This window comes from Mirounga leonina, unplaced genomic scaffold (assembly GCF_011800145.1).
Source record: "Mirounga leonina isolate KUSES-001 unplaced genomic scaffold, KU_Mleo_1.0 Mir_93, whole genome shotgun sequence".
In the NCBI taxonomy this organism is placed as follows: Eukaryota; Metazoa; Chordata; class Mammalia; order Carnivora; family Phocidae; genus Mirounga; species Mirounga leonina.
The window spans coordinates 44,646,251-44,668,464 of NW_023270854.1; the positions used below are offsets into that span (position 1 = coordinate 44,646,251).

At 36.2% G+C, this 22,214-nt stretch overlaps 1 protein-coding gene across 4 annotated transcripts in view; it reads left to right on the forward strand.

Annotated features, from left to right (window-relative positions):
- SS18 (SS18 subunit of BAF chromatin remodeling complex) overlaps positions 1 to 21,601 on the forward strand; it is a 93,426-nt gene extending 71,825 nt beyond the window's left edge. For all 4 annotated transcript variants that reach the window (XM_034996112.1, XM_034996111.1, XM_034996114.1 and 1 more), the window contains one exon: positions 19,816 to 21,601. In XM_034996112.1, the coding sequence (XP_034852003.1) occupies positions 19,816 to 19,842 (27 nt within the window). In that variant the 3' untranslated portion in view covers positions 19,843 to 21,601. The remainder of the gene's footprint in view (positions 1 to 19,815) is intronic.
- The last annotated feature ends 613 nt before the right edge of the window (positions 21,602 to 22,214 follow it).

A 22,214-nucleotide genomic window follows, 5' to 3' on the forward strand; every position in this document is an offset into this window, starting at 1 on the left:
AAATGCACATATTAAAAGTGTACTATTTGATACTTTTTGATGGGTCAGTCTTTTCAATTTTACCTATTCTGATAAGCATGTATAGTGATAGCTCATTGTGCTTTTCATTTTCATGTCCCAAAGGACCAGTGATAATGGCTAATCATGTGCTTATTTTCCATCTGTGTATCTTTTCTGAAATGTCTGCTCAAATCTTTTGCTTATTTTAAAATTCTGTTCTTTATTTTCTTACTGTTGAGTATTGAGAGGTCTTTCTATATTGTACATTCAAGTCCTTTATCAGGTATATGATGTGCAAATATTTTTCTCCAGTCTGTGGCTTCTCCCTTCATTCTTTCAGCATTGTCTTTTGAAGAGAGGAACTTTAGAATTTTTATGAAGTCCAATTTATCAACTTTTTCTTTTATAGATCATGCTTTTGATACTATATGTAGGAAATCTTTACCTAATCCAGAGTAACAAAGATTTTCTCTTAATTCTTTCTTCTAGAAGCCTTATATTTTTAGACTTTACATTTAAGTCTGTAATCCATTTTGAGTTAATTTTTGTAGGAAGCACAAATTAAAGTTTGTATTTTTGTTTTCAAATGGATACCTAATTTTCTGAGCAGCATTTGTTGCATAGACTATCCTTTCTCTACTGAATTATCTTTGAACCTTTGCTGAAAATCCTAACTGCTTATTTCTGGACTGATCTATTTATTAGTCTTTGTGTCTATACCATGCTGTCATTTTACTATAGTTTTATAGTAAGTTTTGAAATTAGATGTTGTGAGTTTTCCAACTATGTTCTTTTTCAAAGTTGTTTAGGCATTTTAAGTTTTTTGCATTTCCATATGAATTTTAAAATCAGCTTGCCAGTTTCTACAAAAAGCCTACTGATACTTTGATGGGGATTGCCTTAAATGTATAGATTTGGAGACAACTATATCTTTATATGATGTCAGTGAGTATTCCATCCTATGAGCATGGCATATGTCCCTTTAAAATTTTTTTCAGCAGTGTCAATGTACTTTTCAGCATACAGGTCTTAACATAGATTTTTGTCAGATTTATCTCTAGGTATTTTATATTTTTGATAATGTAAATTTTTTAAAATTTCAATTTATAGTTGATAATTGCTGGTTAGATAAAAGTATAGTTTATTTTTATTGATATTTTACCAAAACTTTAACATTAACTCATTATTTGTTTGTAGATTCCTTTAAAATTTCCACATAGGGACGCCTGGGCGGCTCAGTTGGTTAAGCGTCTGCCTTCGGCTCAGGTCATGATCCCGGGGTCCTGGGATTGGGTCCTGCATTGGGCTCCCTGCTCAGTGGGGGCCCTGCTTCTCCCTCTGCCTGCCACTCTCCCTGCTTGTGCTCTCTCTCTGACAAATAAATAAAATCTTGGAAAAAAATTTCTTTAAGATTTTCCACATAGAAATCATGTTGCCTGTGAATAAAGACTATTTTTTTCTTTATAATCTGAATGCTCCGCCTCTTTCCCCCTTAATCTATCCCTACCTTAAAACCTCTAATACGATGTCAACTAGAAATAGTTGGACATCTTTTGTCTTATTCCTAATCTTAGGTGTATAACAATCAGCCTTTCAGCCTTACGTAAGATGTGTAGGATTTATGTAGGTGTCCTTTATCAAGTAGAGGTTGTTGCCTGTATTCCTAGTTTGCTGAAAATTTTTATTAGGAATGAATGTTGAAATTTGTCAAATGATTTTCCCATATATTTTGAAGGAATTATAGCTTTCCTTTTTTAATTTAGTATGTTAAGTAATATTCTTTGATATTCAAGAATTTTTTTGATACTCAAGTTTTAAATCAATCTTGCATAGCTAGGATAAACTCCACTTGGTCATGATGTGTTATTATCCTTTTTATATGTTGTTGGAGTTGATCAGCTAAAATTTTGTTAAGAATTTTTGCATCTTTGGGGCGCCTGGGTGGCTCAGTCATTGGGTGTCTGCCTTCGGCTCAGGTCATGATCTCAGGGTCCTGAGATCGAGCCCCACGTCAGGCTCCCTGCTCGGCGGGAAGCCTGCTTCTCCCTCTCCCACTTCCCCTGCTCATGTTCCCTCTCTTGCTGTGTCTCTCTCTGTCAAATAAATAAATAAAATCTTTAAAAAAAAAGAAAAGAATTTTTGCATCTTTGAAAAAAAAGAATTTTTGCATCTATACTTATGAGGGATATTGGACTCTAGTTTTCTTTTAATGTCTTTATCCGGTCTTGTTATCAAAGTAGCACGGGCTTCATAAAGTGAGTTAGAAGGAAATCACCCCTCTTCAGTTTTCTTTTCTTTTCTTTTTTTTTTTTAAAGATTTTATTTATTTATTCATGAGAGACAGAGAGGGAGGCAGAAGCAGGCTTCCCGCCGAGCAGGGAGCCCGATGTGGGGCTCAATCCCAGGACCCTGGGATCATGACCTGAGCCGAAGGCAGACTCTTAACCAACTGAACCACCCAGGCGCCCTCCTTCTTCAGTTTTCTTGAAGGATTTGTGTAATATTGATATTATTCCTTCTAAAATGTTTGGTACAATTCACCAGTGAAGCTGTTTGGGCTTGGATGTTCTTTGCAGGAAGGTTTTTTTTTTTTAAAGATTTTATTTATTTATTTGAGAGAGAGAATGAGAGAGAGAGAGAGAGCATGAGAGGGGGAGGGTCAGAGGGAGAAGCAGACTCCCTGCCGAGCAGGGAGCCCAATGCGGGACTCGATCCCGGGACTCCAGGATCATGACCTGAGCCGAAGGCAGTCGCTTAACCAACTGAGCCACCCAGGCGCCCCGCAGGAAGGTTTTTAATTACAAATTTATTTTCTTTATTAAACATAGGCGTATTCAGGTTATGTATTTCTTCTTGAGGAGATACTTGTATTTGTTAAGGGCTTTGTCCATTTCATTTGTTTTGTCGAATGATTCCTTTTTTATCCTTTTAGTATCTCTAGTATCAGTAGTGATATTCTCTCTTTCATTTCTGATATTGGTAATGTGTATCTTCTCTCTCTTTTTTTTTTCCCCCAAAGTAATCTGGCTACCGGTTTTTATGTACTTATTGATCTTCTCAGAGAGCCAGCTTTTTGTTTTACAGGTTTCCCCCTGCTGCACCCCCCCAGCCCAGTTTGTTTTTTTTATCCTTGATTTCTGCCCTCATCTTTATTATTTTTTTTCTCCTGCTCGTTTTGGGTTTCATTTGCTCTTCTTTTCCTATTTCCTAAGGTAAGAGCTGAATTCCCATTGATTTAAGAACTGCCCTCCTTCCTAATTTAGGTGTTCATTGCTGTAAATTCCCCTCTAAGTACTACTTAAACTACAGCCCACAAATTTTTATATGTTGTGTTTTTATTTTCAGTTGAAAATATTTTCTGATTTGCTTTTGATTTCTTCTTTGATCCAACTGTTATTTAGAAGTGTATAATTTAGTTTTCAACTATTTGGAGATTTTCCAGATATTTTTCTGTCACTGACTTCTCATTTAATTCCATCATCATAATTCCATCAACATTAATTAACTTGAATTGTTATACATTTATTGAGACATACTTTTTGGCCCACAATATAGTCTGTGAGGATGTTCTATAAATGTTAGATCAGGTTGGTTGATAGTGTTCAAGTCACCTATATCTTAGCTTGATTTTCTATTGAGAAAGACATTAAATCTTTGGCTATAATTGTGTGTTTGTCTATTTTTCCTTGCAGTTCTATCCATTTTTGCTTCATGTATCATAATGCTACCTTTTTAAGTTTTATACATTTTTAGGAATTTTCCGTCTTGATTAATTTATTCCTTTACGGAATGCCTGCGTGGCTCAGTAGGTTGAGCGTCTGCCTTTGGTTCGGGTCATGATCCCAGGGTTCTGGGATTGATTCCTGCGTCGGGGTCCTTGCTCAGTAGGGAGCCTGCTTCTCCCTCTGCCTCCTGCACCCCCTGGTTGTGCTCTCTCTCTCTCTCTGTCAAATAAATAAATAAAATTTTAAAAAATATTTATTCCTTTACTATTATGAAATAACTTTATTTGTGATAATATTCTTTGCTCTGAGCTCTTTTTGATTTTAATATAGCCACACCAACTTTCTTTGGATTATTGATAGAATTACATATCTTTTTTTATCCTTTTATTATTTTTAAAGATTTTATTTTTAAGTGATCTCTGCATCTAATGTGGGGCTGGAATTTACAACCCCAAGATGAAGAGTTGTATGCTCTACCGACTGAGCCAGCCAGACACCCCTTATCCTTTTATCTTTAACATATTTGTGTTTTTATGTTTAAATTGTATTTCATGAAGACAACATTTGTCAAGTCTTGCTTTTTTATCCAATCTGACAATCTCTGCCTTTTAGTGGAGGGGCTTTGAACATTATGTTTTATGTGATTATGGATTTGGTTGAATCCATCATCTTAATTTCTTATTTTGTTCTTTATTCTCTTTTTTTTTTTCTGTCTTATTTTGTACCTTTTTCCTGCTTTAAAAAAAACTATATTGATATAATTCACATACCATTAATTAACTCACCATTTTAGAGTATACCATTCAATGGGATTTTTTTTTTTTTTTTTTTTAGTTTGTTCATTTTTCTCTAAACATTCAGCCCTAGGAAACAGGTAGTTTACTTTCAGTCTGTATAGATTTTCTTATTCTGGATATTTGAGATAAATGGAGTCATGCAATATGTGGTGTTTTGTGATTGCCTTCTTTCACTTAGTGTAATGTTTTCAAAGTTCACCCATCTTGTAGCTTATTTTAGGTGATATTATGCCACCTTATGTATAGTATAAAGCCTTTCAATAGTTTACTTTCATTTCTTTCTTCTCAACCTTTGTGTTATTGTTATAAATTTTATTTGTACATGTGTTATAAACTCTGTTGTACGTGGAATTTATTTTTCTTAAAAAACCAATTATCCTTTAAAGATATTTAAATAGTAAAAAATCTTATATATTTACTATTTCTGGTCCTATTGATTCCTATGGTAGATTCATAGTTCCATCTGGTATCATTTTCCTTTGCGTGAAGGAAAGGAAATTGTTTTTAACATTTATTGTAATGTAGGTCTTCAGTTTATGTATGTTTGAGAAAGTGTTTATTTCTCTTCCATTATTGAAAAATATTTATTCTGGGTATAGAATTCTAGTTTGACAGGTTGTTTTTTTGTTTTGTTTTGTTTTTTAAATCTATACATTTTATTTTTTTAATTTAAAAAAAATTTTTATTGTTATGTTAATCACCACACATTACATCATTAGTTTTTGATGTAGTGTTCCATGATTCATTCTTTGTGCATAACACCCAGTGCTCCATGCAGAATGTGCCCTCTTTAATACCCATCACCAGACTAACCCATCCTCCCTCCCCCCCTCCCCTCTATAATCCTCAGTTTGTTTTTCAGAGTCCATCATCTCTCATGGTTCGTCTTCCCCTCTGATTTCTTCCCCTTCGTTCTTCCCCTCCTGCTATCTTCTTTTTTTTTCTTAACATATATTGCATTATTTGTTTCAGAGGTACAGATCTGTGATTCAACAGTCTTGCACAATTCATAGCGCTCACCATAGCACATACCCTCTCCAGTGTTTATCACCTGGCCACCCCAGCCTCCACTCCAGCAACCCTGAGTTTGTTTCCTGCGATTAAGAATTCCTCATATCAGTGAGGTCATACGACACATGTCTTTCTCTGATTGACTTATTTTGCTCAGCATAACACCCTCAAGTTCCATCCACATTGTTGCAAATGGCAAGATCTCATTCCTTTTGATGGCTGCATAATATTCCATTGTGTGTGTGTGTGTGTGTGTGTGTGTGTGTGTGTATACCACATCTTCTTTATCCATTCATCTGTCGATGGACATCTTGGCTCTTTCCACAGTTTGGCTGTTGTGGACATTGCTGCTATAAACATCGGGGTGCACGTACCCCTTCGGATCCCTCCTTTTGTATCTTTGGGGTAAATACCCAGTAGTGCAATTGCTGGATCATATGGTAGCTCTATTTTCAACTTTTGAGGAACCTCCATACTGTTTTCCAGAGTGGCTGCACCACCTTGCATTCCCACCAACAGTGTAGGAGGGTTCCCCTTTCTCCGCATCCCCGCCAACATCTGTCGTTTCCTGACTTGTTCATTTTAGCCATTCTGACTGGTGTGAGGTGGTATCTCATTGAAGTTTTGATTTGGATTTCCCTGATGCCGAGCGATGTTGAGCACTTTTTCATGTGTCTGTTGGCCATTTGGATGTCTTCTTTGGAAAAATGTCTGTTCATGTCCTCTGCCCATTTCTTGATTGGATTCTTTGTTCTTTGGGTGTTGAGTTTGATAAGTTCTTTATAGATTTTGGATACTAGCCCTTTTTCTGATATGTCATTTGCAAATATCGTCTCCCATTCTGTTGGTTGTCTTTTGGTTTTGTTGACTGTTTCTTTTGCTGTGCAAAAGCTTTTTATTTTGATGAAGTCCCAATACTTCATTTTTGCCCTTGCTTCCCTTGCCTTTGGTGATGTTTCTAGGAAGAAGTTGCTGTGGCTGAGATCGAAGAGGTTGCTGCCTGTGTTCTCCTTTAGGATTTTGATGGACTCCTGTCTCACATTTAGGTCTTACAACCATTTTGAGTCTTATTTTTGTGTGTGGTGTAAGGAAATGGTCCAGTTTCATTCTTCTGCATGTGGCTGTCCAATTTTCCCAACACCATTTGTTGAAGAGACTGTCTTTTTTCCACTGGACATTCTTTCCTGCTTTGTCAAAGATGAGTTGACCATAGAGTTGAGGGTCCATGTCTGGGCTCTCTATTCTGTTCCATTGATCTATGTGTCTATTTTTGTGCCAGTACCATACTGTCTTGATGATGACAGCTTTGTAATAGAGCTTGAAGTCCAGAATTGTGATGCCACCAGCTTTGCTTTTCTTTTTCAACATTCCTCTGGCTATTCAGGGTCTTTTCTGGTTCCATACAAATTTTAGGATTATTTGTTCCATTTCTTTGAAAAAAGTGGGTGGTATTTTGATGGAGATTGCATTGAATGTTTAGATGGCTCTAGGTAGCATTGACATCTTCACAATATTTGTTCTTCCAATCCATGAGCATGGAACATTTTTCCATTTCTTTGTGTCTTCCTCAATTTCTTTCATGAGTATTTTATAGTTTTCTGAGTACAGATCCTTTGCCTCTTTGGTTAGATTTATTCCCAGGTATCTTAAGGTTTTGGGTGCAATTGTAAATGGGATCGACTCCTTTATTTCTCTTTCTTCTGTCTTGTTGTTGGTGTATAGAAATGCCACTGATTTCTGTGCATTGATTTTATATCCTGCCACTTTACTGAATTCCTGTATGAGTTCTAGCAGTTTTGGGGTGGAGTCTTCTGGGTTTTCCACATAAAGTATCATATCATCTGCAAAGAGTGAGAGTTTGACTTCTTTGCCGATTTGGATGCCTTTTGTTTCTTTTTGTTGTCTGATTGCTGTGGCTAGGACTTCTAATACTATGTTGAATAGCAGTGGTGATAGTGGACATCCCTGATGCGTTCCTGACCTTAGGGGGAAAGCTCTCAGTTTTTCCCCATTGAGAATGATATTCGCTGTAGGTTTTTCATAGATGGCTTTTATGATCTTGAGGTATGTACCCTCTATGCCTATACTCTGAAGAGTTTTGATCAAGAAAGGATGCTGTACTTTGTCAAATGCTTTTTCTGCATCTGTTGAGAGGATCATATGATTCTTGTTCTTTCTTTTGTTAATGTATTGTATCACGTTGATTGATTTGCGGATGTTGAAGCAACCTTGCAGCCCAGGGATGAATCCCACTTAGTCGTGGTGAATAATCCTTTTAATGTACTGTTAGATCCTATTGGCTAGTATTTTGGTGAGAATTTTTGCATCCATATTTACAAGGATATTGGTCTGTAATTCTCCTTTTTGATGGGGTCTTTGTCTGGTTTTGGGATCTAGGTAATGGTGGCCTCATAAAACGAGTTTGGAAGTTTCCCTTTCACTTTTATTTTTTGGAACAGTTTCAGAAGAATAGGTATTAATTCTTCTTGAAATGTTTGGTAGAATTCACCTGGGAAGCCATCTGGCCCTGGGCTTTTGTTTGTTGGGAGATTTTTGATGACTGCTTCAATTTCCTTAGTGGTTATAGGTCTGTTCAGGTTTTCTATTTCTTCCTGGTTCAGTTTTGGTCGTTGATACATCTCTAGGAATGCATCCATCTCTTCCAGGTTATCTAATTTGCTGGCATAGAGTTGCTCATAATATGTTCCTTATAATTGTTTGTATTTCTTTGGTGTTGGTTGTGATCTCTCCTCTTTCCTTCATGATTTTGTTGATTTGGGTCATTTCTCTTTTCTTTTTGATAAGTCTGACCAGGGGTTTATCAATCATGTTAATTCTTTCAAAGAACCAGCTCCTAGTTTTGTTGATCTGTTCTACTATTCTTTTGGTTTCTATTTCATTGATTTCTGCTCTGATCTTTATTATTTCTCTTCTCCTGCTGGGTTTAGGCTTTATTTGCTGTTCTTTCTCCAGCTCCTTTAGGTGTAGGGTTAGGTTGTGTACTTGAGACCTTTCTTGTTTCTTGAGAAAGGCTTGTATTGCTATATACTTTCCTCTTAGGACTGTCTTTGCTGTATCCCAAAGATTTTGAACAGTTGTGTTTTCATTTTCATTGTGGTCTGAAAATAGGCAGGGAATGATCCCAATCTTTTGGTACTGATTGAGACCTGATTTATGACCTAGGATGTGATTGATTCTGGAGAATGTTCCATGGGCACTAAAGAAGAATGTGTATTCCGTTGCTTTGGGATGGAATGTTCTGAATATGTCTGTGAAGTCCATGTGGTCCAGTGTGTCATTTAAAGTCTTTATTTCCTTGTTGATCTTTTGCTTAGATGATCTGTCCATTTCAGTGAGGGGGGTGTTAAAGTCCCCCACTATTATTGTATTGTTGTCAATGTGTTTCTTTGCTTTTGTTATTAATTGCCTTATATAATTGGCTGCCCCCATGTTAGGGGCATAGATATTTAAATTGTTAGATCTTCTTGTTGGGTAGACCCTTTAAGTATGATGTAGTGTCCTTCCTCATCTCTTATTACAGTCTTTGGTTTAAAATCTAATTTGTCTGATATAAGGATTGCCACCCCAGCTTTCTTTTGGTGTCCATTAGCATGGTAAATGGTTTTCCAGCCCCTCACTTTCAATCTGGGGATGCCTTTGGGTCTAAAATGAGTCTCTTGCAGACAGCATATCGATGGGTCTTGTTTTTTAATCCAATCTGATAGCCTGTGTCTTTTGATTGGGGCATTTAGCCTATTTACATTCAGGGTAACTATTGAAAGATATGAATTTAGTGCCATTGTATTGCCTGTAAGGTGACTGTTACTGTATATTGTCTGTGTTCCTTTCTGGTCTATGGTGCTTTTAGGCTCTCTCTTTGCTTAGAGGACCCCTTTCAAGATTTCTTGTAGGGCTGGTTTTGTGTTTGCAAATTCCTTTAGTTTTTGTTTGTCCTGGAAGCTTTTTATCTCTCCTTCAATTTTCAATGACAGCCTAGCTGGATATAGTATTCTTGGCTGCATATTTTTCTCATTTAGTGCTCTGCATATATCATGGCAGTCCTTTCTGGCCGCCAGGTCTCTGTGGATAGGTCTGTTGCCAATCTAATGTTTCTACCATTGTAGGTTACATATCTCTTGTCCTGAGCTGCTTTCAGGATTTTCTCTTTGTCTCTGAGACTCGTAAGTTTTACTATTAGATGTCGGGTTGTTGACCTATTTTTATTGATTTTGAGAGGGGTTCTCTGTGCTTCCTGGATTTTGATGCCTGTTTCCTTCTCCGAATTAGGGAAGTTCTCTGCTATAATTTGCTCCAATATACCTTCTGCCCCTCTCTCTCTTTCTTCTTCTTCTGGGATCCCAATTATTCTAATGTTGTTTCATCTTATGGTATCACTTATCTCTCAAATTCTGCCCTTATGATCCAGTAGTTGTTTATCTCTCTTTTTCTTAGCTTCTTTATTTTCCATCATTTGGTCTTCTGTATCACTGATTCTCTCTTCTGCCTCATTTATCCTAGCAGTTAGCGCCCCATTTTTTATTGCACCTCATTAATAGCCTTTTTGATTTCGACTTGGTTAGATTTTAGTTCTTTTATTTCTCCAGGAAGGGTTTCTCTAATAACTTCCATGTTTTTTTCAAGCCCAGCTAGTATCTTTAAAGTGATGATTCTGAACTCTAGATCCGACATCGTACTAATGTCCATATTGAGTAGGTCCCTGGCAGTCGGTACTACCTCTTGTTCTTTTTGTTGAGGTGATTTTTTCTGTCTTTTCATTTTGTCCAGAGGAGAATAGATTAATGAGAGAACAAAATGCTGACAGGGTAACAATGTCCCCAGAGAATATACTCTAAACAAATCAGAAAAGACCTGGAGCTGGGGGAAAAGAAAGGGAAAGAAAGAAAAAAGAAAAAGATAAAAACAAACAAAAACAGAACAAAACAAAAAAACCCAGAATATGATCGAATATCAGGCTGGTGCATAGATCAGTGCCACACACTAGATTTTCGGTGTATTTGGTCTGTTAGAAGAGAAAGTGCCGCCCAAAATTTTAAAGAAAGAAAAACTTATATATGTACAGAAATAAGGGTTGATATGATGAAGGGATGGAATATGACTGTAAAGATGAAAATTATAAAAAATTTTATAAAAGGAATTGATAAGGAGTTGTTTGAAAAAAGAAGAGGATTTAAAAAAAAGGGAAAAAAAGGGAGAGAATGTGATTAGGCAGGAGAGTAGAACAAAAGCATACACTAGAGATTTAGGGTATAGTTTGATCTGTTAGAAGAAACTATCTCAATTTTAAAGAGAGAACAATTTATATATATATGCCAAAAATGAAGGTAACTACTATGAAGGGATAGAATATGATTCTAAAAATGAAAAATAAAAATGTTTTTTAAAAAAGGGATTGATAATATGTTGGGTGTAAAAGGGAAAAAGAAAAATCTAAACAAAAAAAGTTAAAAGAAATTAACTTTGAAAGACTAAAGAATCATGGGAAAAAAGCCATGGATTCTATGTGCGGTATTCCCCTAGCGCTGGAGTTCTGCCGTTCTCATTGATTGGTAAACTTGGTCTTGGCTGGCTGTTCTCACTGATCTTCTGGGGGAAGGGTCCTGTTGCCGTTGTTCCCAAATGTCTTTGCCGGAGGCGGAATTGCCCCCGCCGAGCCCGCTCCGGACTAAGTAATCTGCTTGGGTTTGCCCTCAGGAGCTTTTGTTCCTGCAAGCTTTCCGTGCGGCTTTGGAGGCCGAGAGTGAAAATGGCGGCCTCCCAATCTCCGCCCCAGAGGAGGTGAGACCTCGGGGCCCGCTCCTCAGTGAGCCCCCAGAAAAAAGCAGTCACTCCCTCCCATCTCCCCAGTCTCTGGCTGCACTCTGTGCTCACTCGGCCTGTGACCGAGCATTTCTGTCTCTGGCACCCGACTTGGTGTGGAGTCTACAAACCCAGCAGATCCCTCGGTGCGCTCCCGTGCTTGTTTTGTTTTTTTACTTTCAGTACTTTAAAAATTTGGCTCCACTGTCTTCTTGGTTATATTATTTCCAAGGAGGCATCTGCTGTTATTCTTCTCTTTCTTTTCTGGTAGTTGGTATTTCTTTTTTTGGCTGTTTTTATTTTTTTTAAAGATTTTATTTATTTGACAGAGAGAGACACAGCGAGAGAGGGAACACAAGCAGGGGGAGTGGGAGAGGGAGAAGCAGGCTTCCCGCGGAGCAGGGAGCCCGATGTGGGGTTCGATCCCAGGACCCTGAGATCATGACCTGAGCCGAAGGCAGACGCTTAATGACTGAGCCACCCAGGTGCCCTCTTTTTTTGGCTGTTTTTAAAGATTTTTACCTTTATGAAATTATTCAGTGTTTTTTAAGCTTAGGGTTCATATATCTTCTTGGATTTGTAGCTTTATGGTTTTCATCAAATTTGGAAAAATTCTGACCAAGTATTTTTCCTTCTCTTAGCCCTATATCCTTTTCTGTCCTCTCCAATTACATGATTAGTTGACTCCAGTTACATGTATATTTGGCTGCTTAAACTTGTACCAGTTTTTTGTTTTATTTTTTTTCTGTTTTATTTTGAGTAGTTTCTTTTGCTGTGTCTTAAAGTTCACTCATGTTTTCTTGTTCATTGTTTTATCTGCTTCTAATCCATTCCCAGGTATTTTTCACTTTTAGAATTTCAGTTTGGGGTTTTTTTTCCTAGAATTTCAATTTGGGTCATTTTTATGTCTTCCTTGTCTCTGCCTAAATTTTTGAGCATCTGGAATACAGGTATGATAATTGTTTTAATATTCTTTTCTGATAATTCTTAACATCTGGATCAGTTTTGATTGATTTTTTTTTTTTCCTTTTCATTATGGGTCATTTTTCTCATCCTTTTATGCATGATAATGTTTGATTGTATGCCAGAAATTATGAATATCACTTTTACTTTGTTTGGTGGTGGATACATATATATTCTTAGAAATATTCTTGAGGTTTGTTTTGGGATGCAGTTAAGTAATGTAGACACATCTTGATCTTATGTGGATTGCTTTTAAGGTTTTTAGGCAGGACCAAAGCAGTGTTTAGTTGTCTGCTAAGTATTTCTGCTAAGTAACTTTTTGAGTACTCAACCCATTGCCCTTGAATTGTGAGGTTTTTCACTCTGGCTGGTGGGAATAAGCACTATTTCTGTTTCTTTATGAGTGCCAAGTATTGTTTCCTCTAATACTTTTGGTTGTTTCTTTCCTTAGACGGGTATTTTCCTTGCATGCATTTGCATATCAGTACTATACTGAATACTCAAGAGAGTTCCTCTGCAGATCTGCAGTTCTTTTTGTGCATTTCTCTCCTTTCTAGTACTCTATCCTATGAACTCTAGCTCCTGTTTTCTCTCCAGGCTCTAAGCTTTATGTCTTTAACTCAGATGCAGCCTTAGTTCCACTCCACACACTGCAGTGTAGAGACTCTCAATGCAGTAAAGTGTGTAACCAGAGGGCTCACCTCATTTGTTTCCAGTTTCTCAAGTTGCTGTTCTTTGTTACCTTGTGTCCTGAATGTGATCATTACATATGTTCTGAGTGGTTTTTGGGGTAAACCCATCTTGACTGGAAGCATGTTTTAATTTTTTAAAAATAGGCTTTATTGTTTTGAGCAGTTTTAGGTTCACAACAAAATAGAATACAAAGTACAGAGAGTTTTCATATAAATCCTACCCCTGCATATGTATAGCCTCTCCTGCTATCAGCATCCCAGAGTGGTCCGTTTGTTATAATCCGTGAACTTAGGTTGAGAGATCATTATCACCCCAAGTCCATAGTGTCCATTAGGGTTCACTCTTGGTGTTGTACATTCTGTGGGTTTTGACAAATCTGTAATGATATCTATCCACCATTATAGTATCATACAGAATAGTTTCATTGCCCTAAAAATCTTCTGTGCTCCCCGTTTATCTCTCTCTCCTTGCTGACCCCTGGCAACCAGTGACCTTTTTATTGTCTTCATATTTTTGCCTTTTCCAGAATGTCATATACTTGGAATCATATAGTATGTAGCCTTTTCATTTCACTTAGTAATACGCGTTTAAATCCTTCTCATGGCTTGATAGCATATTTCTTTTTAGTGCTGAATAATATTCCGTTGTCTGGATGTACTGCAGTTTGTTTATCCATTCATTTATTGAAGACATCTTAGTTGCTTCCAAATTTTGGCAATTATGAATAAAACTGCTATAAACTTCCATGTGCAGGTTTTTGTGTGGGCATAAATTTTCAACTCATTTGGATAAAAACCAAGGAGCACGCTTGCTGGATTATATGGTAAGAGTCTGTTTAGTTCTGTGAGACACTGCCAAACTGTCTTTCATAGTGGCTGTACCATTTTGCATTCTCAGCAGCAATCTGTCATTTGACATCCTTGCCAGCATTTGGTGGTGTTAGTGTTCAGGATCTTGGCGATTCTAATAGGTGTGTAGTGGTATCTCATTGTTTTAATTTGCATTTCCCTAATGACATGATGTGGACATCTTTTCATACACTTATTTGCCATCTTTATATCTTTAGTGAGATGTCAGTTCAGATCTTGGCCCATTTTTTAATTGGATTGTTTGTTTTCTTATTGTTAAGTTTTAAGAGTTTTTTGTATATTTTGGATAACAGTCCTTATCACATGTGTTTTTTGCAAATGTTGTATTGTCTTCATGGCTTGTTTTCTCATTCCTTTGACATTGTCTTCTGCAGAGTAAAACATTTTACTTTTAATGAAGTCCATCTTATCAGTTATTTCTTTCATGGATTGTGCCTTTGGTGTTGTATCTAAAAAGTCATTACCAAATTCAAAGTCACCTAGGTTTTCTTCTTTGTTATCTTCTAGGAGTTTTATTCTTGTGTATTTTCCATTTAGGTCAGTGATCCAGTTTGAGTTAATTCTTGTGAAGCGTTTAGGATCTGTATCTTGATTCGTTTTTTTTGCATGTGGATGTCCAGTTGTTCTAGCACCATTTGTTGAAAAGATCCTTTGTTCCATTGTATTACCTTTGCTTCTTTGTCAAAGATCAGTTTACTGTATTTATGTGGGTTTATTTCTGGGCTCTCTTTAATGTTCCATTGATCTATTTTTCTTGTTCTTTCACCAGTACCACACTGTCTTGATTGCTGTAGCTTTATAGTAAATCAGTAATTATCAGTCCTCTGGCTTCGTTCTTCAATATTGTGTGGCTATTCTGGGTCTTCTACCTCTCTCTGTAAACTTTAAAATCAATTTGTCAGTAACCACAAGTAACTTGCTGGGATTTTGATTGTGATTGTGCTGAATCTTTAGATCACGTAAGGTAGAACTGACATTTTAACAATATTGATATTCCTATCCACGAACGTGTAACATTTCTCCACTTATTTAGTTTTTTTTTTTTCCATCAGTTTTGTAGTTTATCTCATGTACATTTTATACATATTTTGTTAGATTTTTATCTAATTTTCATTTTTGTGCTAATGTAAATGTATTGTTTTTAATTTAAAATTCCACTTGTTCATTGCTGGTATATAGGTAAGTGATTGACTTTTGTACGTTAACCTTGTATCCTGTAACTTTGCTTATTAGTTTCAGAAGATTTTTTGTTGTTGTTCAATCTTCGGGGTTTTCTACCTAGATGATTATGTCATCTGCATACCTTTATTTCTTTTTCTTATTGCATAAACTAGGAATCCTAGTACAATGTTGTTGTAAGGGGTGGTGAGAGGGGACATCCTTGCCTTGTTCCTTATTTTAGTGGGAAAGTTTCATTATGTTAGATGCTTAAATTTTTCAGTGTAGCATGTATCTCCATGTAATAGATTATGTATTACTTATTGTCATACTCTCTTCCCCTAGAATGTCAGTCCTTTAAAGATATCACCATGTCTATTTTTTATCACTGTTGAGTTTCCATCACCTAGTAGAACATATCAATTAGCAGTGAATATTGATAAATAAATAAAGTACAAATAAATGAATAAATAAGGTCTTTACTTCCTAAATTTGAATGGTGATCATAAGAATACAGAAAGAAATCCCTAAAAAGTATTGTGACAGAATAATTTTAAGACTTTATATGATAGGATGAATAAAAGAAAGAAATTTAAAGATGATTGGTATTGCTCAGGTTTCTAGCCTAGGGACGACTCTTCATTCAATACACTCTCCTTAGACAATCTCATTTACTCCCATGGTTTCAATTTACCAGGCTGTTGACTCCCAGATCTCTATTTGTAGTCTGACTCTTACTTCTCAAAATCGGATGCCTACTGGACATCTCCACTTAGATGTATCATAAGTATATCAATTCAGCATAACCAAAACAAATTCTCAATTTTTCTACCCAAACTTACTCCTCCTTTCTGTATTCTCTATCAAAGAGGAGAGGTACTATCATCAAGCTAGAATGTCAAGTGCCACTTTTGATATGTAAGTCTTTCTCCCTCCATCTAATACATGACAGAATCTTGTTAATCCTCCTTCCTAACATGTTCTTAAATCCATCCAGTTCTCTGTAATCACTGCTTTATCTTAGTTGAGACCATCAACATCACCTAGGTTCATCACGGCAGGATCCTCCCATGCTGTCTTCTTGCTTCCTTTCTCATTCATTCTTTACACCCTAGTCAGAGGAATTTTGTAATTAAAAAAAAAAAGGAAGCGGCAGACATAGAGAAGCTGAGGTTTAGAGAGTTGGAATGATTTGCCCGATGATAGAGCCAAGAAGTGGTGGAGCTGGGTGGCAAATTCTGAGTGAGTAGAGCCTGTAGTGACTGACTAGAGCACACTTTCTCAAGCTGCTTCCAGTAATATCAGTGAGTACTTGAGTGGTTTGTAGAGCATTTTCAGGTTTTCTTCTCTAATAACTTTTTGAGGTGGAGATTACAATTACTCTCACTTGTTAGATGAGAAAATCGAGAAAGGGAGGATAGGTAACTTACTCAAGGATAAGAAGCTGTTAAGTGGTGGAGTTAATGCTAGAAGTTGGTTTCTGGGGGCTCCTAGGTGGCTCAGCCGTTAAGCATCTGTCTTCGGCTCAGGTCATGAGGGTCATGGGGTCGAGCCCCGCATCGGGCTCCCTGCTCCGCGGGAAGCCTGCTTCTCCCTCTCCCACTCCCCCTGCTTGTGTTCCCTCTCTCGCTGTGTCTCTCTCTGTCAAATAAATAAATAAAATCTTAAAAAAAAAAAAAAAAAGGAAGTTAGTTTCTGGCTCCCAAACCCATAGCAGATATACAGTATACTTTTTGGAGCTTGCTCGTGATTTGATTTGGTCCCAGCACTGTGATCAAGTGTGGGTCAACTTTTTTAAATTCTCAGCATCTCAATTACTTCATCTGTAAAATGGAGATAATATTTACTATATAGGTTGTAGATGGACACAAAGCATTTATTAGTGTCTGACACATGGTAAGGTCTTAGTTATTGAGATACAGAGATCGCTATATCGCTATGTATTGAGATTGCTATTACTAATATTAGCCAGACTTCTTTCTGTTACTTCAGGCTCTGTGTTACCAAGCAATTAATAGCGTCTGCTTCTCATTATTGTATATTCCTTTTTACTGTCCACTTCCCTAAGCGTTGTGAACCTATTTTTCCAACATACCTTTCCTTTAGCTATTCCTTTATTTGAAGTGCCTCATTTTCTTTTCTTTGCTATTCAGAGTTGTACTATTTTCTTAAGATTTCCACATTCTCGGGGCGCCTGGGTGGCTCAGTCGTTCAGCGTCTGCCTTCAGCTCAAGTCATGATCCCAGGGTCCTGGGATCAGGCCCTGCATCGGGCTCCCTGCTCGGCGGGGAGTCTGCTTCTCCCTCTGCCGCTGCCTCTCCCCCGGCTTGTGCTCTCTCTGTCTCTCTCTCTGTGTCAAATGAATAAATAAAATCTTTGAAAAAAAAAAAAAAAGATTTCCACATTCTCTGAAATATTCTTGTAATTATTTTAGCTGTGTTAATCTTTTCTTTTCTGAACTCTTATAGAACTTTTCTAATTGTACTTTATTTCTAAGTTTTACCTTCCCTGTTTTTCAAATTTATTTTAGTGATGAGCATATAATATTTGCTCAGTAAATGTTTATAATTTCTTGAATATAGTATTTGGCAGACGTTACTGAAGAAGTCTTATGTGTCAGTGCTGGGCACACTTCAGTACTTGGGGCATCAGGATGGATAAGCCCTAGTTCCTACCCTCAAATAATTCATAATATAGTAGATAAACTATAGCTTATATTTATATAGCACAGCAGTTCTTAACCTCTCTTCTGCTTTCACATCATTCATAATATGTGCAAGTCACTTTCATCATTAATATCTCATTATACACATTCACTGGGGAAGCATTTCCCTCCAGCATTGAGGCTTACTTATTTATAATATTTAAAAATTTTTAAAAGCCCTTCCTCATGTCCTCTCTTATTTAAGTGTCCTAACAAATAGATGAGGTGGGAATTAATGTAGCCATGAATGGAAAGAAAATTGAGATCTAGAGATGCAGATGTTACAGTCCTACCTTTTAAGTGTGAAAAAAATGAGTCTCAAAGAGCTTTTTTAGACTCAAATGGAAAGTTAACAGTAGAGTTGGGACTTAGATTACCTAAATACTGAAACTGAGTTTAGCAATTGAATAAGAAGTTCCTGACGCTAAGCATTGACTTATATTTCTTATTTTAAACTTTATGTTATAGGAATCTTTACATAAATACAAAAAAAAAGGAGTATCATGGATCCCCGTATATCAGTCAACCGACTTCAACAATTATCAACATTTTGCTAATGCTGTTTTATATACCCTCATGCTACTTTTTTTCTTTTAAGAGTATTTTAAAGCAAATTCTAATGATATTCTACCCATAAATATTTCAAGATGAACACTGACTTTAAATTTTGTTGAATATAACTATGGAGAGTACATTAATATTTTTAAAATGCCTTAATTCTCTTTAGAGTGCTTTATTCCATTAGATATATAGTGATGTTCAACAGATTTTCAAATATATCTTTATCTATTTCTATGGAAATGTAAAGTTTTAGGGTGCTATTTCTTAAGGTATAGAAGTAATTCAATTCTAGAATACTTTCTTGATATAAAATGATTAATGTGACTTTGGAGGGGGAAATTTAGCCAAAGGAAACAATTAGCTGATTATGTGCTTCCTATGAGTACTGTTTTTGGAAAATAGGTGCTTTTTTTTTTTTTTTTAAAGATTTTATTTATTTATTTGAGAGAGAGAATGAGATAGAGAGCATGAGAGGGGGGAGGGTCAGAGAGAGAGGCAGACTCCCTGCTGAGCAGGGAGCCCGACGTGGGACTCGATCCCGGGACTCCAGGATCATGACCTGAGCCGAAGGCAGTTGCTTAACCAACTGAGCCACCCAGGCGCCCGAAAATAGGTGCTTTTAGGACACATTTTAATTCTGGAATTTGCTAATGCTTGCAGATATACTTTTTTGGGCTTTTAAACACATTTAAGAAATTTTTGTTAAAATATGTATTTTCTGGTAGGTTTCTTTTTTCTTCTGTCATTCTTTTTCTTTTTCAGAGGAAGAGATATTCCTTCTCTTCTCCAAAATCTAACCCTAACAGCTGTAAACTGGACATTATTTACCTCCCTTGTAGAATTCTGCTGCTTCATTTATCACCTCTTTTTATCTGTACTCTGTCTCTTCTGTCCTGTCAGCCTGCATGACTTCAAGTCTATCTTATTAAAAGCAACAAAAACAAAACAAACTTCCCTTGATTTTATGTACCAGCTGCCTGTCTGAATGCCTTTGCTGACACTTTGTTGGCCTTAGGGAAAAGCCCAGCTTCTTTAGTATGGGTGGAAGGTTCTTTTCTCTTTTATCTCCCAGGCATCTTTCCATCCTTGCTACTTATTCCAAATACCATTGATGTTAATTCATAATAGCAATTATAATAAGCTAAATAGTCACAAAGTTGTTAAACTAGCACTTAATTAATACACAGTACATACCACAGCAGAATTTAGAACCAGAACTCATTCATTCTTGCTCAGTTCAGTTCAACAAAATTCACCAAACATTTAAATTCCTGCTATGTGACAGGTACTATTCTAGTTTCAAAGACTCTGAAATCCATTTGCAATTGAATGTAATATCAGAAGCAATTACAGAGATACTATGTACCTAAATATATAACAGTTTTTGTTTGTTGTCAATGAAGTCACTTCTGTAGTATGACAGTGTTAAGATTTATTTGTGATTTTCTGTGCCAAACTATTATGGCCAAGCTATGCTGAAATCATTATCTAATTGTATTTTTAAATTTATCTTTTAGGGACAGTATGGAAATTACCAGCAGTGAAAAAGTACTTACATTCCAATAGCCAGTATCTATTAGCAGCCATATTGTCACCTCAGCACTGTGGACGCCTCTGTGTGAAGAGATCCTTCCATTCCATCTAGTTTTTGGAAAAACCTTGTGGATAAGTGGCTGTTTCCTCAGTAAGCAGCCTTTGTGGCTTAGTTGTAAGGCTTTAGTAGCTAAAAAAAATACTCTTGATTTCACATTTCTACTCTAGATGGCAACATTGGACAGAAAATACAACGACATAACCAATTTGCAATGGTTTGGGAACTGTTTCAAATGGACTGTTACAGACTGAAAGGTGTGAACAGCTTTGTATGTTTATGAAGGTTAAGGGAATTTAATACTTTTCCACAGATTCTTTTGTAAGGGGAAGAGGGAAATGTACACTTTTTACAGCCGCAATATTTTGTATATTATGTTTATTTCATGTGGTGAATATGCAAGGCGGTACACTACGCATTGGACAGAATCAGAAATCCTCTGTTAATGTGGATTGGAGCATGGTGGATGCTTGATTGTGTTGGTCTTAAAATGGTGTACTATAAAAGATAAAGGTGAGGGAGAAGACAAAGCACACCATATGTCCACTATTATGTTCTTTAGAGGAAATTCAGATCCCTTTTATCTGTTAGATAATCAAGGGCACTGTGATAGTTTTGAGTAAGAACACATTTTTTTAAAAGCTTTCCAGTTTTGTGGATTAAAACCTTTTTATAAAGATCATTTATAATACAGTTTTAAAATGTGAGGCAATAAGAATTACTTCATGTGGGATCTGAAGAATCTTGGTAGCAGTTTCATGTAAATGAAGTGGTAATTCTCTCCTAAAATAGCAATAACTGAAAATGGAAGTGTTAATTTTACTTTGTTTGAGTCATCAGGGGACTCAGTAAGTAGTATCAAAGCATTTTTTAAATGATATCAAAGAAGAGTCAACATTGATCCAGTAATTTTATTTTTTAACACTAGAAGGACAATTGGTTTATATAATAGAATAGTTCGGGAGACTTTACAAGCCTTTATTTCAACTTTTTTCCCTGAAAATAATGCCATTTATAAAAGGACACTTTTAAATTTTTCCCTTTTTATGTTGGTTAATGTTAACATGGAGAGATGTTTAGGAAAATGCTTATTGATGAGGTTTATTCTGGTCTGTATTAAAAGCATAGAGGTTGCATTCTAGATCACTTTGTTTATTAGCATGACATATTTAATCATATTTGAGACTGTCCTATGCCTGATGATTTTAGCTAAATTCAGGGATATTGCATTGGGCAGGAAATCATGCATTGGCAAATTCATAACCACAATTATTTAAGCATAATCAGAAAACATCTAGCCCAAAGGTAAGTTGCTCTTTTCATCACAGTTGCCTATGTCCAGGGAATAAGATGTATTCTTTATAATTGAATTGGTTTTTCCCACTTCTAACTGGAAACAAAACAGAAGGGGTGCCATAAATTTGAATAAGCAAAATGTACTGTTCTCATCATACTGTAATCAAAAGGAGGAATTTTAATGTGTTTCTATGTGTGTATGAGAGAGAGAGTGTGTGTGTTTTAAGGTCCGAATAGAGTTTTTTCAACTTGGTGAGTAGAAAATGGACATCAAGTTTGAACAGATAAAGCATGGACAGCCTTATTGTGATTGAAAATGCTTATAGGTTCTGTGCCAATTTTCCACCACTGTGTACTTTGTTGCTATTTAAAACTGTATCAACTCTAACGGAAGAATAAATTATTTGTGATTTTAATTTTCTCATTTGTTTCTTTAAATTAGATCTCTTTGACTCTCTTGTTTTGTCTGGAGACTTTGCTGTGGGTTTTTTATATAAGTTAGTCTGGTATAAGCAGACTATATTTGTATTCTAGGACTTTATCAAAATTCTCTTGCCATGCCCAAGTTAATTAGAATTAACTGTTCAGTAATCAGCATGTTGTGTGGGCTGTTTGTTATAGAATTCTTTCTCTGAAAATGAAGTCCATGAGGCTGTAATCAAGATGACTGAATTAGATAAATGAGTTGAGGAGACAAAATTGTACTGAACCCAACCTGGTGTAGATATGTTATCTCATTTGAAATAAGCTCAACGGACATTAAGAAATAATTTGTCTTGCCAACCCATCTTCTGTTGTCTTATTCTCCTTTTAATGGAAACTAAAATTGCAATTTTAATAAGCAGAATTTCCTCCAGGACTTTCTTCCTAGAGACTAGTGTATTTGCAAGGTTTAATTGTTTTATAACAGTCCTATTTCGTAAAAGTTTTTAATTGGTGGTGACAAAAATTACCTTACTCCTTAGATACCTAGTAAGAAGACTGACTATACTGGGAGCTTTCTACCAAATTTGACTTCCCCATATAGAC